At 38.5% G+C, this 16,587-nt stretch overlaps 1 protein-coding gene across 25 annotated transcripts in view; it reads right to left on the bottom strand.

Annotated features, from left to right (window-relative positions):
* ZMIZ1 (zinc finger MIZ-type containing 1) overlaps positions 1–16,587 on the bottom strand; it is a 318,620-nt gene that overhangs the window by 13,321 nt on the left and 288,712 nt on the right. For 9 of the 25 annotated variants that reach the window (XM_072339687.1, XM_072339698.1, XM_072339685.1 and 6 more), the window contains 10 exons: positions 15,969–16,259; positions 13,569–13,751; positions 11,051–11,225; positions 9,612–9,798; positions 6,115–6,325; positions 4,853–4,958; positions 4,140–4,300; positions 3,737–3,804; positions 1,781–1,849; positions 991–1,238 (listed from right to left, as the gene is read on the bottom strand). In XM_072339687.1, coding sequence (XP_072195788.1) covers positions 991–1,238; positions 1,781–1,849; positions 3,737–3,804; positions 4,140–4,300; positions 4,853–4,958; positions 6,115–6,325; positions 9,612–9,798; positions 11,051–11,225; positions 13,569–13,751; positions 15,969–16,259 — 1,699 coding nt within the window. The remainder of the gene's footprint in view (positions 1–990; positions 1,239–1,780; positions 1,850–3,736; positions 3,805–4,139; positions 4,301–4,852; positions 4,959–6,114; positions 6,326–9,611; positions 9,799–11,050; positions 11,226–13,568; positions 13,752–15,968; positions 16,260–16,587) is intronic. The other 16 variants (XM_072339697.1, XM_072339696.1, XM_072339695.1 and 13 more) reach the window with 3 other exon arrangements.

Consider the following 16,587-nt stretch of genomic DNA (forward strand, 5'->3'; position numbering starts at 1 on the left):
AAGAAACCCTGAAACCCAGATTACATGACTACTGTGTCCATTCCTGAGTAAAGGAGTTAGAAAGATGATGAAGAAAACATGGCTCTGTTCTCACGTTCTGACTGCGTTTCACTCCTACTTAACAACTGAAAAAATTGTGATTCAGTGCTCTTGGCTTTGTTATAGTAATCATTCATCTGTTTGAAAACCTGGAAAGTTTTATCATCTGTCATCAGTTTTGCAGTCATTGGAGCAAATTAAGCATATTTTTCATGCAAAATACGTTTTTCTTCAAATGCCTGCAAAAAGCACATATATCACCTTGTAATCGATTTGAGGATTCTGATGGTGTGAACAGTTGGTCTTTTCTCTGAGCTGAACTGAGTCATGTCTTATTTCTTGCAAAAAGAACAGTCTCTGGTTTCGTATTTTCAGAACTGTCAGTATAATTTAGTTATTCAGAGTATCCCAGTCATTTGAAATTTCCACTGCTTGGATTTAGTTTTATGTTTCTCAAACTGGCAATGCATAGACAGAGTATCTCAGAAGTCATTATCTAATGCAAAGGCATTTGCAAAGCAGCTAAAAGTTTCTGGGTGATCCATGGAATGTCAGCCACCTGCCCAAGTGGCAGGATTAATGAGTCAGGTTCGCTACATAGTAAGTAATGTACCAGGAGAAGCTTTTATCAGAACGAGAGGGGTACAGAAGGAAAACAGACAGAAAAAATGAAGAAAGATGTATATTGTGGCAGACCATGAATACATAAGGGAACACACAGTGCTCATTGATTTAGAGAGAACTGCATAGCAATAAATGTGGCAGTCAGCAATTGCCTTACTAAAAGACATTTCCTCTAAGCAAATGAATCTTAAATGAAAAGTCTCACGCAGAATTTCAGAATTGCAGCCGCACATATTTTGCTTTCCTTGTGAATGTGCATGAGAAGGTGCAACGATAAACAAAGGTGACTGACTGACTCACTGACTTTGAGAGTGATGTAAAACTTACCTTGGTTACCATATTCGGTGGAGTTGTTGCCTCCTGGAGGAGGTGGGAGGGATGGGTAAGGCGATGGCCCAGGACCCAAAGCTGCAATCATCTCCATCACATTTGGCATGATCATCTGGCTTGGACTCATGGTCTTAAATCTTTTGGAGGGAATGCCATCTGGGTCATCTTTGATGTGAATATCTGACTTTATAGGGACCGGCCTCCAACTGCAAGTTGGGTCAATGGTAACTTCTTCAAACTCTGAGCTGTAAAATAATGTGAGAGTTTTAGCACGTTAATTGCTCTTCTGTTTCCTGTCAATTCTGATGATATTTCCCTAAGAAACTGATGGCAACAAATGTTTTTAAATGCTCTAGTATATACAACCTCAAAATCTTTCACTCCTCAAATGTGTGCTGAAAGCAAATTTTAGAAATGACAATGTGAGAGCACATTTCTGTTTATACCCTCACAGTGAAATCCAAAAGTATCTATGTGATCTGCTATATGTGAATCAAAAGGTCTCCTTCTAAACATGAGAAAACATTTCATCCTCCATTCTTGCTCTTCCTTCTGCTTCACTGATGAGGCTGTCATCAGGAGATGACCCAAATGAGATCTATTAAGTAGGCAGAAAGAGACACACTCTATGTAAGCTATGCTTACTGATATTACTAGCTTCACCGAGAAGCCGTGAAACAGAATACTCAAGTTCAATCACTAACACCTTTGGCATGATTGTCTCAGCACTCATTAAAATATCTCCCACTCACTTAGTCTTGGATATCAGAAATATCAATTCACTTACTTCTGTATAGCGTTGAGAATACCCCACATGTACTGGTCAACCTCTAAGCCCTCCAGCAGAGCAGTTTTACTAGAAAAGGAAAACAAACAAACAAACAACTCCTTCATATTAGCATATATCTGTATATTTAAAAGAAGGACGGAAGAAGAATAGTTTAGTGATGGAATCAGAAGTCTAAGATCTACCATCTTACTATCTCTTACAAGCAGCTTATAATGACTTGGGACAAACAGCTTCACTTATACATCTGCTTTACCAGGATAATAGTCTGTTACACCAAATAGGTAAGATAAGGATACACACATACATACACGGATCTGTATATGTCCACAAACTGTTCACATCTTTTAAATTGTTGATTTAATTGAACTGTATTTCAGATATAAAGTCTCTTTGAGCACAGTAGATCTCTCCTGTGATCATCATCTACAACTACTACTTTTTAAAAATTGCATCTGTGCTGTTTTCTTGAGCTATGCAGTAATGTGTCTTCAAAATAACTGCGTATAATAACTGTTTTACATAGCACAGATGGGGACAGAACAAAACAGTAACATAAATGAGTTATGTCGGAACTAAGATCAGAATGCAGGTGCTTATACTTAGAGAAAGTGGACACAAATTTTAGCCTGAATGTATCAATACATAAACTATGAAGCAACCACTACCTTTTAAGACATCCAATTCTTATTCTTAGCCGAACTCAAAAGATTGAAAGGTTGAGGTAGTTCAGAGAAATCATCTGTGCCCTAGGATAGCTATGGATCACAGATGGTCAAGCTTGTCTCAAGTCTGTGACGTTCACAGAAGCAGATAAAGCAGACAATGGCTGTATCTGTTCAACAGCTAACACTGGCTGACACAACCAGGACTGAAGAGGAGATGGGCAGAGATGCTTGCGAACTGATACAACTACAGATGCTTGAGCTTAGGAGCACTGGCTCTCAGCTGAGGCTGTAACAAACTCATAACTACATGCACTGAGCACAGTAGGTTAAAGACACTGAAAGAGCTTGCAGACATTCTGTGAATCTGTTTTGCTCAGTTAACTGTAAGGACGGGCAGTCTCTGACTACTTCAAAGTGTTTTGTTCTGTTTCTTATGCAGTATGCTAGTGCTCTAGTCAAGACATACAGTTGAAAATATACTGAGGTATTTCCCTTTTTCTTTAAGCAATTTTCCAAACTTTTGTATTCACAGCTTCTTGGAAACCTTATAGCTTTTTAAAAATCAGCCTTATTCTGAACTAGAATCCTTTCTACTTCCTGTTTTTGCCTTCATTTACCCCTGACATTGACCTTGGTGGTCAAACGCTGCAGCCTCCAAAATTCTCATTCTCCTTGAACTCTGCCATTAACTGTATCTCTATGCAACTCAAAGCACAATACCACAAGACAGTTATTTGTCATCCTTAAGCCACCAAACTCAGCTGGATATTGAGCATTTTAATATTTGTATATTTGAAGTTTAGTAATTTGAGCATTACAACAAGAAAATCATACAAAAGTAATTCCAGAATAGACTACCTATTCTTCTATCATGGTATGTTGCTATCTGCTCATTGTTTATACTGCATAATCTGGAGGAAAATCAACTCCCAGTTCACCAGTTTCATGTAGATATCTGTCTCATCACTACAAATATTTGAGCTTCTTTTTAACTCTACGCAATACAACGATAGCCTGATGAGAGCTAGCAGATTGAGCACTTTGTAAGAAAATCTCCTGTTAAATCTCCTGCTTTTGAATTTCCATAAAATCCAAGGTGTTCCCCAGTTCATGCAATATTGAAGAATTCTCATTGGACTTTAGGTAAACATAATGTAATATATCTTATTTTCTAGCACTTCCTTTCTCTTCCTTCCAAATAAATTAGCTCTTCTTCATTACCTTCAGTATTACTGGAATTTGGCTAAATCACCTACAGCAGCATTTCATGTAACATAGTTGCACTTACTTGCATACTGGACACCTCCAAGTTCCTCTTTCACAGTTCAGTTGTAAATAAGATTCCAGATCAAAGCACTATATATCAGAAACAAACAATCAAACAAAGAAACAAAAGAAAAAGGAAAAAAAAAAAAAAAAAAAAAAAAAGGAGAGAAAAATCAAAGGAAAATACTGTATTAACTGAGTCAGTCATACAAAAGTAAAGCTGTCATGAAGAAAACCCTACTAGAACTAACACCTAAACCAAGTAGCTTACTTGTCTCTACATTCAACAGAAATACATATATGTATTTAACTGTTTATGTTGATAGACAAAAAGGAAATCCGTTAAGCTCTCTCTTACAATAACCAAGCAAAAGGTAATAATATACAGTGGAGGGAACACTGTGACATCATCAGCATCTACTCACTTGTACATGCTTGCAATCATGACCCCTTGCTGGGAGCTGAATCCTCCGGAATGTGATCGGACACTTCAGAGACACTTTAATAGCTGTTTGCTCTACTCCATCTTCCCCATTTAGTGTTGCATTGCCAGAGGAAGCTGCTACACTACTGAAATTCCTCTTTACTGTTTAGGAAGAAGGTATGCATGAGAAAATACACGTACACTTTAAATCCTAATGTAGAAATCTAAAAGATGAACAATTCATCCTTTACACGCTACTTTGGCAGACAAATTATTCACGAGAGTATGTTGCATAACCTTATGCTGTACAGACAAGCCATCGCGCACATGCATATCAGACATAGTCTCAACTATAACAAGTGCTGTCCTACAAAAGCACTTAAAGCAGCCCTAAATGAACAAGGGAGAAGAATCTTTCAATGCAACTCCTTAGAATAAGAGAAAAACAAATATGTGGGGAAAAGAAGATTATCCCAGGAGAGGAGGGAAATGATTAGGGATTAAGCTTGTGTTCTTGGTATTTTTTTACCCCACCCAAACAGACTTTTAAATTTCAGTATCCCAAAGATTTAATCTATGCACATAATATTCTGGAAATTCTGAAGTGTAGTTTAAAGTTTTCAGTCAGCAAGCAAATCTGGTGTAGAAATAGTTAATCACAATTGAATGTAGGCATTTTAAGAACGTCATCACACACAAAAAAACAAAACTCACTCTTGGTGATACAATGTTCTGCTGGGAGGAGGCGTTTCTTTAGTAAACCTTGAAGTACAGAACGAACTGATGGCCGGTGTACTAATTGCAACACGAACAAGTGTGACTGAAAGAGAACACACTTTGTTACCACAAGAACCGAGCACACATGGTACATACGCTGCTTAACAGAGCAGCATTCTTCCCTTGGATGCATAGCTTCAGGAGGCATCTAATGCATAAATATGAAAGCTGGTGCTGCTCTGCTGAGTGCACGCACTCCCATAGGGATATACTGAATGCTGTACAGTATTTTGTTCTGTTCCCCAGGAGCACAGAATACTCCTATACAATAGCTTTTTCTTTTTTAAAAAGAAGAAAAGATGTTCTGCATTTTCTTCCTCTTTAATATTCAGAATATGGAGGGCTGATATATTTTTCTCTGATACTTGGGTTCATTCCTAAGACCCTGGATTCTTTGACATAATCTAGACTATCTGCCTGCCATCACACTATAAGTTGCACAATTTGCCACCGATCTGTCTGCAACTCACTGAATCCTCCTTCCCAGAGTCATAAAGAGCTTGCTGTGGATTTGCAGGATGCTGCCCCCGCTTTTAGCCAACAGATAAATGGTATTAGGTTCAGATGCTTCAATGTGAAGTAAAGCAAAATGTGTTGATGGCTTCCCATTAAAATGCCTCACACTGTGACCTTGGGAGAGGTAGTAGCAGCTTGCTTTCTTGTCAGTAACAGCAGGGCAGTTAAAAGCTCAGACTGTAATGTGTACAACAGTCTGCATTAAAAATACAGTTCTTGTTTCCAAAAGCATCTGAACCATGGAAAATGAGAAAGGGGGAAGGTTTCATGGGATACAAATTTTTCATCTAAAAACCATCACCAACAATGTGAGCGCTGAAGTTATCACGTCAAATCAACTGCAGTTTAATTCCCTACGTAAATGAAATTAGTACTGGATAACAGTCCACACCTCAATGATCTACTTCCTTGAAATCCTTCAGCCACTTTGTAACTCAGGCACACACAAAAGAGCTTGGAGAGCAAACTCCCTCCCCTAGGCCCCCAAGTCCTTTCAAACACACTGACATTGCTACAGTCTACAATAATTCTGCAGCTCAAAAAAATCAGCATTAGTACTCTGTCTGTGTCAACACCATTAAACAAGCACCTTACAAAAAAAAAAAACAAAAAAAAAAACTGCAAACTGTACTAAACAGCAAAGTCAGCATCAGCAGCTGCAGCCGCAAGCTCAATGTACTTACACAACAACATGCTGTGACTGTAATTTGAATCGTGTTTCTTCCTGGCTGGCAGACATGCTTTAGGTGCAGAGGTTTATGAGATGTCTTGTTGTCACCACGTTCGATGGTAAGTGGGGTTGCATTAACGCTGACCTGGACTGAAGCTGGCCAGTTTGTGTTCATTTGTCTGTCTTCATGGTGATAGCACTTGAACTGTAATTCCAAGTCAGACCTGTACAACAACCAATAAATCTTCCTTTAACTTTTCTTGCACATTGCAGAGGGAGGTCTTTTTTGTTGCTAGGAGCATTTTTTCTTGACCAATCAGACTATTCTTCTAGAATTACTCCCAATAAAAGATACAACACACTTTCATCACAAAAGCCCTTAACAGAAGGAAGTCATGATGAATTAATGATGCAAGCATACTACAGAGATGTTAATATTTTACACTTATAAAGGACTTTCCAAGGGAACATCTTAAACCACTTTGCAAAAACAGACTGTGAAATTATCCTGCAAAAAAAAGGAATGTTAACATCAGACAGGTTTTTCGTGTCTGAGTGAAAAGTAAAGAATAAGAAAGTTATACACTGCAGCAGGTTGTGTTGGAATATTCCAGATCTTTCACTATTTCAGAGTGTTTGAACAAGATTTTGAACAAGTGCTTGTCAGACATAGTACAGATATTGCTATTCCAGCCTTAGAACAGGTAATTCAACTAAGAAAATGACCTCTGTTTCTCACTGCCTGTATGTCTGTGACTCCAAATTAACACAGCTGTGGATTAAATTTACCCAAGTTAGAACTTCTTTCAGAGTATGATTCCCTTCCTCCCTCTAATAATAAATACCACATGCTTTTCAACTCCCTAAAATTAGATTTATAACACCTCCAAAAAAAGGGAGTGGCTAAAACTAAGTTAATGGAAATTAAATGGGTAGAGATTATAACTTCTAAGTGTCACATGCAAATGTCAGTGTGTTAGAAAAGACCAATTTGAAGAGGAAATGTAAAAGAACGCGAGGAACTGAACTGAAATGCTGGAATTCTACTGTTCATGATAGCTAATACATTCTACCCAATGTTTATCGTTTAAGCTTGATAATTCAGGTGCTCATTTCTTCATCTTGTCTGGAAGCTGTCTTTGTAAGATCCATTAAGGAACAGCTCATTCAGATCATCATCTTAACTGTCATTTTCCTTATCCAGAAATAGGGATTTGAATCCTGACTTAACACCATTGTCTCCAGATTTCAAAACATCTAGATTTAGCATCGGATAAAAACGCTTTTTGTTTGTTTAGTAAAGAAAAGCACAGAATACAAATTATGTGATCATAATGTATGCATTCAGCATAATCTTTCTATATCAAGTGTTCCTAGACTTTTTTTTCTAGTATTTCACTGACAAGTTTTGAAAGATCTCTGCAAGATCTACCGGAAATTCTCATCTCATGAGAACATACAGCAACCACTGAAACCCAGACGGAAGCAAGCCTCAGAGCCTCTAATATAAAACCCAAATGGATTATGTGCATTCCTGAGAACTCTGGTCAGGTTTGCTGAAAGTCTCAGGGTGAGAACAGAAATTAGGAGGTCTTCGTGTTTTCGCACACAGCCCCACAGCAGGTCTCTGCTAATAACTAAGTAGTGCTAAGACTGAGCCAGCTTCAAGGCTACATTTTTCTTGCTTTCAGTCTTCTGTTTCTCGTAACCATGAAAAGATCCCAGTGGGGACAAAACCAGTTCGTTATGGGTGTACACGTGAGTGGTTCTGCTGAATATTTTAACTAGCATAAAAATATTCAGAACTGGCTTGATTCCACCATTCTCTATAAAAACAAAATCCTTCCACACATGTGGCTAATTCATTTTTTTGGAATCCATCCAGCCCTGAGGTAAATTTGAAATGACTTTGTTACAGGACCATCCATTCTCCCCACCACTGACAAGAAGTTAAGTGACCCGAGCACAGTTTACCTACGAGTCTTCATTAAAACAAGTTTAAATAAAGGCTATGTGTTTGGTGAGCTAAGGAAGAAAGAAAGAACAGAAAGAAAGAACAGATATTAAGAAACAGCGTCATGCCTCAGTGCAGCACTATAAATCTACTGAATGAGCCAGCACAATCCCCAGTAGTGATTACTTATTAATAAGAACTAGCAAATAACTGCCAAAACTCCCTCTGCTTCTAGTACTCCACGATAATGAAATTCAAGTAAGCAATAACTGACCTCAAAGTTAGGTGTTAATTATTGGATGTGGTCTGTCTGAAATCTCTCTCACTTCTAACCCCCATACTACCTCAAGTTAGGGCACTGTGGCAGCAAACCACTCTTGTAGCCTATGTCCAGTCTCAGCTTTAGAGCCAGAGTCCATCCTGGGAGCAGAGAACCCAGCACATCTCTCTGCTACCCCTGAACACCTTGTGCTTTGTCCACACTGTAAAAACAGAAATCTCATATGAATTCCAGTAAATGGAAAAAAGGTCCTCAGGTGGAAAAAGCTGAAGCTACAAGTTATTAGTCCCATTTAGACCAGGCTGTATTTGATCCAGGCTCAGAAGAAGCTGAAAGTGAGGAAGGCATAACAGAAAATGTGCTGAAGATGCAGTGTTTTACCACTTCAGCTGCTACACCTGTAAAAGGACATCTGTACAAGATAGTGAGAGGCTAACCAAGCACCACAGTGCACAGAGACAGCTTCAAACAATGCAATCAGAAAACAGGATAACACTGAAATACCTTCTGAGAAAAATAGGAGACAGATTTATTTGGCAGGATATGAAAACGTACATATAAAAAATGAAATAAGGCTCTGATTGTAAGCTGATCTAAACATTGAAAGCAGCACATAAGATGAAATCACTCATGCAAATCCAAATTAAATACAGTGAAGTACCACCTAGGAAAATTATTCTTCTATACTGGAGAGTAGTATTTGCTGTAATTGAAAAACAGAAGACTTTGTGTATTGGATGCTATGTTCTGTATTTCTTATCCATCCTTATTTGGGGATTCACAGAAGAGAGGGGATGTATGAAATCAGTTTCAAATATCTGGAGGATTTATGAACGTTTCTTTCCAGCTGATGTAATCAGGTACCTAAACTGGGTTCTTCTTTAGCGTGTTATTTTTCATTATCAGATATTCAGCCATTTACTTTCAGCGATACCTGCAACTAACATTTCACAAGCCACAGATCACCTAGGGCTTCAGAGTCTGCTAAATCAAAGTTTGGACAGGTATTGGTCCTGCACATCCTGCACTCATTCTACCCAGAGCAGAAATGATGGAACAGTTACAATGACTTTGCAGAGTGCGCAATCGGCAAGGGAATGCATCAGGAAGCATTTTAGAACACACTGCCTTTGGGAATCAACAGGTGAGACTATCTGGGAGCACAAAGGGGACTTTTCCTAGCAAGACCACAGTTTTTGAAGGCAAACCTAAATGAAGTTCATATGGCCTGCCCATTCTCCATTGCTGGTGAAATTCACAATAAGTCTCAGCTTACCTCCACATCAGCGTTTGATGAACAGTTGGCCTTAAGTGAAAGACGTGGTTACTGACTGCCAGGTTGTGTTCCAGCCGGAAGGGCTCCAACACAACACCATCCCTCACGGGAAATGTCAGACGCAGCTCATCATTGTGGTTGGCTGGGATCGAAGAGGGAGAGAAAGCATGAACTTTCCCTTTAGCATCTGCAGTGCAATAATAATGTGTATATTTATACAGAACAATAACAAATGGTACAGTGATCTGCTTCTGGGTTTAACTTTGCAGATTCATACACACACAAAAGAAAGACACAGGTAGCTACAGGATCTAGTCAATGCAAGTGAAAAGGCTCAAGTTGTTAACAATGAAAAACCCAACTCTTTTATTCTCCTCTTATTCTGGGTAACAATGTGACAAGAACTTGTGTTGTGTTTTTTTTTTTATCACTGCATAGGTTCCGTGTCCAGACTTACTCTGCTAGTAAAAAGACTGACAACTCTTGATTATGGCCAACAGTGATGATGTTTAGTTATTTCTTCTACTTTGAGCAGGGAGAAACATTACCCAATTAGTTTCAGCTGAACTTTTCCAAAGACCAAACATACTAGCACACAATTGCTATTTGATCAGTAACACAAGATTTTATGGTAATTCACAGCTAAACTATGCAAACCAAATCCCTTTAAATACTATGGTTTTGCCCAAACGATACTGCAAGTCACTTTCTTCTACTTCATTTTTTAACTATCCTGAATTCCAAAGACTGGCTACAAAGTGCTAATGCAGCAGAAGTCCTTTTTAGGAAACAAAGATTCTCCCGATTCCCTAATAAGTAATATCTCCTACTGTTCATCAGTCACTTCAAAACATCAAACATCTTGTGCTAGTATAGAGCCAGATATATCTTGTTATTCCTTCCCTGTTCCCAGCCAAATGTAGCTGTGAGGTTGAGTGGCTTTGAAAGGAACATATATCAATTTTTGGCACTCTACTGAATATTCTTAAGCCTGTATGGATCACAACAGAGACAATGCTATAAATATTCACATCGTATGCCATTCCGCTGTTATGTTCAATGAATGGTTTTGCCCTTGAACAAAATACACCACAATAAAAGTTTATACAATCAACAAGCCTACCTAGCACACATAACACAACTCGAAATTAAATGTTTTATCGTCAGGAAGTGTATCAAAGGAATACTTTGAAGGAATATTTAAAGAATTATTTAACTTTGAAGAACTTGGGATGGTCTATTTTAGGAGGGGACAGTAATTTTTCTTCTTCCTTTTTCCTCACTCTATTAAGCCTGCAGCAGGGCCATGCCACCTATTGCAACTTAGCAATCAGAGCCTCTCCCAGAGCAGCAATCAAACCTGGTTTCCAGACTGAAACGTATGTGGCAGAGAATGTAGGGACAATAAATGACAGGGGGAGTATTTTGGTGCTACTCACTTGGAGGTGGTGGTAAAGCATTGATATTTGGCTTAATGTCAGGTGGGAATGGTGGTTTGACATCCTGGTTAGGTGACAGGTATGGAGGAATATTGCTCCCTGGAGTCATAGGTGGCGTGGGGTTTCCTGGAACAGGTGAATGAGGGTAATTTGCCACAGGTACAGGCCTTGATGGCTAGAAAATAAATAATATCACATTGTTATTGCAGTCTGAAAATAAAAATAATAATCTTTGTGAACTGTACTGTTATCAAACATCAAGGACTACAAACAAAGTAGGAAGGCTCCTCTGTCTCCAGAAGGAAGAGAAACCACAGGATGTCCCATGAAGCCTTCAGGGAAGAAGCAGACTAGAAGAAATAAGCAGGATTTGAAAGCAGCAGGCCAGCCAGTTTCATTCAGGCAATGACCAGATAAAAGCAAGGCTGCTAAGACGTTTACTGCGTTCCATTGAACGCTCTCTTTCCACAACCAACTGCCCCAGTTTCTCCACACCACTCTGGCCCATCCAGACCTTTGCACCTCTTTGGATTCCTTCCAAAAAGGCTCCAGTGCTCAAAAGCCTACATGAAAAACACAATCCAAGGACACAGAATTAAAATGTCTGTGACCCTTTCACTTCCATCTACCATTTTTTTTCCCACTCCTGTCCAATTCACCTACTCAGAATGAAGGCTCTGGGACTCAGGGGATCTGTTTTATTCTATGTACCTACAGTTTGACTCTGTTCTCTGCTGCTAAATGAGACTAGCTAAAAGAAAACAGATGGTTAATTATAAATAGTAGTTCTAGTATTAAAACACATTGCTTTTGTTTCTTGCAATTAAGGGGAAGGGTAGAGGTAACAGAATAAAGCAGTAAGAATAATGTGGAAGATGATGACACTAAACAAAACTGCAACAGCCTGGCACCCTCTTTTAACAGTGTACCATAAGCACACACACAACAGAGAGTCACAAGATGAACATCTTTACAAGCAGCCAAAATACAAGGACTGCAAATCAGATTCCATATCTAAACGCCATGCTGCTAGAGTAAGGTACTCTGATGTACCCAAGAAAAGATTTACATTCTGAGCCTTTACTTTTCTACCCTACATTTCTGTGTGGTTTTTTTTTGTTTTGTTTTGTTTTTTTGTTTTTTTTCCTATAAAACACAGAGTTCCTGTCTCCACAGCCATTATAGTCCAAAGGTTTAGGATCCATCTATGGAACTTTTATTTTTCCACTAGCCAGGGATAATCTCCCTTCTTGACAAGTTATTTTCTAACTGTTTCCAAGAATGGTCTATATTTGAATACAAAATGCATTTGAAAGACCACAAATCCCCCATCAGAACTATTCCATAAAAAAAAACAACCTTCAAACCCATCCAAAATAAACAAATGTAAAATATATATTTTAAATCTGTCACTTTAAAACTTCAAAGGAATCTTCTGGTATTATTTGAGCATAATTGACTGCACTGGAACTACAGTGGTTGAGGATCTGTCACCTTGTGTTCTTCTGCAAAAGCTGCTATGATGCAACAGGATTTCCTGGGGCATGTTGCAGTGGACAGCTTGGCTGCATGTAGAACAGATGCTCTATAGAAAAGGGTTTGGGTTTTTGTGTTTTGTTGTTGTTGTTTTTGTTTTGCTTTGTTTTGTTTGCTTCTTTTTCAGTGGTGTGTTTTCTGTGTGATTCACACAAGAAATTCCAATTCAAGACCAATGTGCACCTTCTGCCTCCAAAATCAGAAAGTAACCTAGAGCTAATGTTTTAAGAGCAGATCAGACCATCCACAGTCCTCCCAGTTTTTATATTCACTAGAGTATCTGTGTACAAGAGACAGCAAACTTCAGAAGGTGTTCAGTTAAACTCAACATGGATAATCAGAAGTGACCAGGATAATTTCATAAAAAAGGATTTATACAACATGTAAGCAATTCTACTTCTTGCCCAAAACAAACAGCACAGGAAAAAAACAAAAACAAAAAAACACAAAAAATAGAAACCCACAACAAACCAAAAAACCCAACACCAACAGAAAAAGCAGGGAGAAGCCATGCAACGTCAGTATTAAAGATGAATTCCACACCTGGAACGACTTTTAATTTCAGCCTGGCCTAACCTTACAGTAACCATTGTAGGTATGAAACTGGGATTCTGCAATGTGGAACTTGTTTATTACAAATTTCCAAAGCTGTATTCTTGTAGCGTGTCATGAATAAGTGAAAATTCTACAGCTGTATCCCATTATGTACTTACATGTACTTACTTACAAGCTATATTTTAAGTGAAACCAAGAGTTTCTAATGAGCCTCAGTAACATTTAGTTTTCTTTATGATTTGGTCTGAAGCTGCAATCCAAGACAGCTGATAAACTTGTTCCTGTGATATCTAGAACATGACTATAAGCACTGTATATTTTTCTGTCTTTCCTTTAATTATGTAAAAGCAGTAGCTAAGAGATCATAAATATGACTTCATCCATAAATGTTTACCAGAACCCAAAAACATAATCTAAAAATGCTTACCTTGTAATACTGCCCCATGTTGACTGTTGGAGGAGGGTACTGCCCTGTGCTCTGCTGGCTTGGCATCCTCTGTCCAGGATAGTTGGGAGATGTAAGGGGTCTTGGAGGGTTGGGAGTGGGATACTGACCAGGCTGGTTTGGAAACTGGCTATTTGGTCCGTACTGCTGGTTTCCATAATTTGGCTGTTTTACAACAGAGATGAAAGAAAACAAAACAAAGATCTGTTTCTTGCAAGCAACTGTCCTGAAGTGGTTGTTAGTATATATTAAGTGGTAGAATCAAAACAGAACAACATCAAATCTCCAGGTGAATATTCCTTTATTTAGCATCATTCATGCCTAAAACAGGGCCCTGATGGTTGGCAGTGAATATTTACTCAGAAGAATGAAAGTTCCACAAACTGAAGAGTAATAGGATCAATCAAGTACATTTTTCCCTGCATCTCAACACACACACGCACACAGACACACACACAACCCTTACGGTGTCGTTAAGTCCCTGCAATCTTCTGTCTATGCAACCTTTATGGTTCAAAAGGAAATTCTGGTTTCAAAAAGAAAACTAGAATTGTAAAAATGTGAAATATTCACAGTATCTCTGTTTTTGTAAGCACTACCAGCACCATCCTTGTGTTTCCTTTTCCAGATGGAGAATGGAAGTAGAGAAAGAAAAAGTACCTTAAAAAGATAGTAATTCTGGAATGCACAGAGAATTGCAGCTTGTGAGCAGTCCATGTCTTACTGCTCAACACAGCTGCTACCCTGGCCCTGCGTCACAGTGCTTAGCTGTACCTGAGCTAAATAAGAGCTTGTATTTGTCATAAACACCTCACTAACTCTAGGGAGTATTGTGCTACATCTCTGGAATCAAAATCATGAAAACTGTAACTGCAAAGGTAATAAAGTGTCAATTTGATGATAAATTAATTATAAGTCTTCATAAACTAAGCTCTCAAAAACAAAAATACAAATAGCACCTACAGAATTTGCACACTGTCAGACCAGCAAGCATGCAACTGTTAGGCTCTGGTCAGTATTAACTTCATGGGAACATGATCATATTCAGTTATAACTACAAACTTGCTTCTGAAGCAGAAAAACAGAAGCTACAGCTTTCCCTAAAGATGAAATCTGAAGATAAGTATTTTTTATTTTCATAATTTTAGAGAAAGTGGTAGCATTTACAAGGTGAAAGATCTTCCCAGAGAAACAACTCCCTCCCTCCCCCCTGGGCCTTTTTTATTCCAGATTTCTTTAAAAGAATTTTGTAGATTAGGAAAAAAAACAATCTTGAATACATAAATGTAGCTCTAGACATAGTGCTTGCTATATTTTGTGCACATCATGGTATTTTTTGCTGTATGTTTTCTATAAACTCTTACTACTGTTATTACATCTGGGGAAAAAATAATAATATTCAAAGCTTTACAGCTGAGTTATAGCTATTACTATATTCTCAGTTTAATACATAATTTCACCAGGAAATTATATCTGAAGCCAGTAACTAGTGACAAGATTTATAAAGACATTTAGGTGCATACAGATACTGAGAGGTAATGGATGGAATTCTCAAAAGCACCTACTGCCTAATTCACATCAATTTTAATAGTAAAATGCCTTTGTGCATTTTATAATCAAAGAGCTCATCTGCCTGTGCCTTTAGTTTAATCTCTGTATCATTTTGACCCTAATTATACTGCCCAAAGTCACAATACAAGTCAATGGCAAAGTAATTTTGTATCTGAAGCCACTCAGATCTCACATAACAGCATGAGAACTTAGAAATTCTACACTCCAAATAATAATTTATATTAGGTAAGTGCTGACACAGAGGGACATGAGCTCAGCATGATTTATATTCATCTAAGCACCCACGAAAATCAGGCTTTAAGAAGTTTGGAAAGCAGTTGTTCCTCAAATTAATGTTATTACTATTGGTGTTTATACAGTGTATGCCCTGTACTTCCTTACAACAATAAAACCATTCACGAAAATGCAGACCACATACGTACTGGGCTCAAATGAAGTATTTCACCTTCAACATCTCTTTGAATTTGTCAAGTGAAATAAATCCACTCTTGTGAAGGAAGTCTGCTTAAGGTCTATGACTCCACCACTTAGCATATGGACCTCAAAGTGTTATTTTGAGGACTCAGCTGATTTGGGGCCTTTCTTGATTTTAACAAGTGTAATTTTGACTGATATATCATGGACTGATCTGAGTACTTTGGAAGCTGAAGATCAAGAGCTGCTGTCACTCATACTTTCCAAGCAGTATTCCTATCAAGTTTGGAACAAAGATATTGTATTGAGATGTATATCACACATTATCCAGCATATCGCAACCTTCAGCCAACATAGTGCTTTATACTACATAAAATAAGCTAGAGAACTTCCTACCTCTCCTGGGTACGGTCTCTTTATGCCCTGTATAGGCAAAGACTGAGGCCGTGGGCCTGGGTAGGCTTGCTGAGGCATCCTCTGCCCATGGGTGCTGAAGGGACTCATTCCAGGAGGCCTAGGTTGATTCATGCCCATGGGTGGCCCACTCATGCTGGAAGGTGTCATTCCTGCTCCCATGCTTGCTGGGTTCATGTTGCCTGGCATTGAAGCAGGGCCACGAGGACCAGGCTGGTTCATAAACTGGTTGTTGTAAGCCTGAGTTGGACCCATCTGGAAAGAGGAACAAACCTTCAACGGAAGAAGAAGAAAAAAAAAAAAGAATAAAATGCGACATGCATTTAAAATGGGAGGACGGGGCTGAACATGCTTCTGGGGGGGGGAGGGGGAAGAAGGGATGTGTTATGTCGCATTTTCCTTCAACGTTCTCCAGCTTTAGATGGGTGGCGATGTTATTTATAATAAAAACTTACTTACAATCATAAAAGGCATAAGAGAGACAGACAGGCACATCTACAATGAGCAATGAGCAGTTTAAAAATGCTAGTCTATAACGGTTAGGCTACAAAGCTCACTGCATACACTGTGCTACAATTTCTAAGATGCTATTCTTCATTAC

This window comes from Excalfactoria chinensis, chromosome 6 (genome assembly GCF_039878825.1).
Source record: "Excalfactoria chinensis isolate bCotChi1 chromosome 6, bCotChi1.hap2, whole genome shotgun sequence".
Classification (NCBI taxonomy): Eukaryota; Metazoa; Chordata; class Aves; order Galliformes; family Phasianidae; genus Excalfactoria; species Excalfactoria chinensis.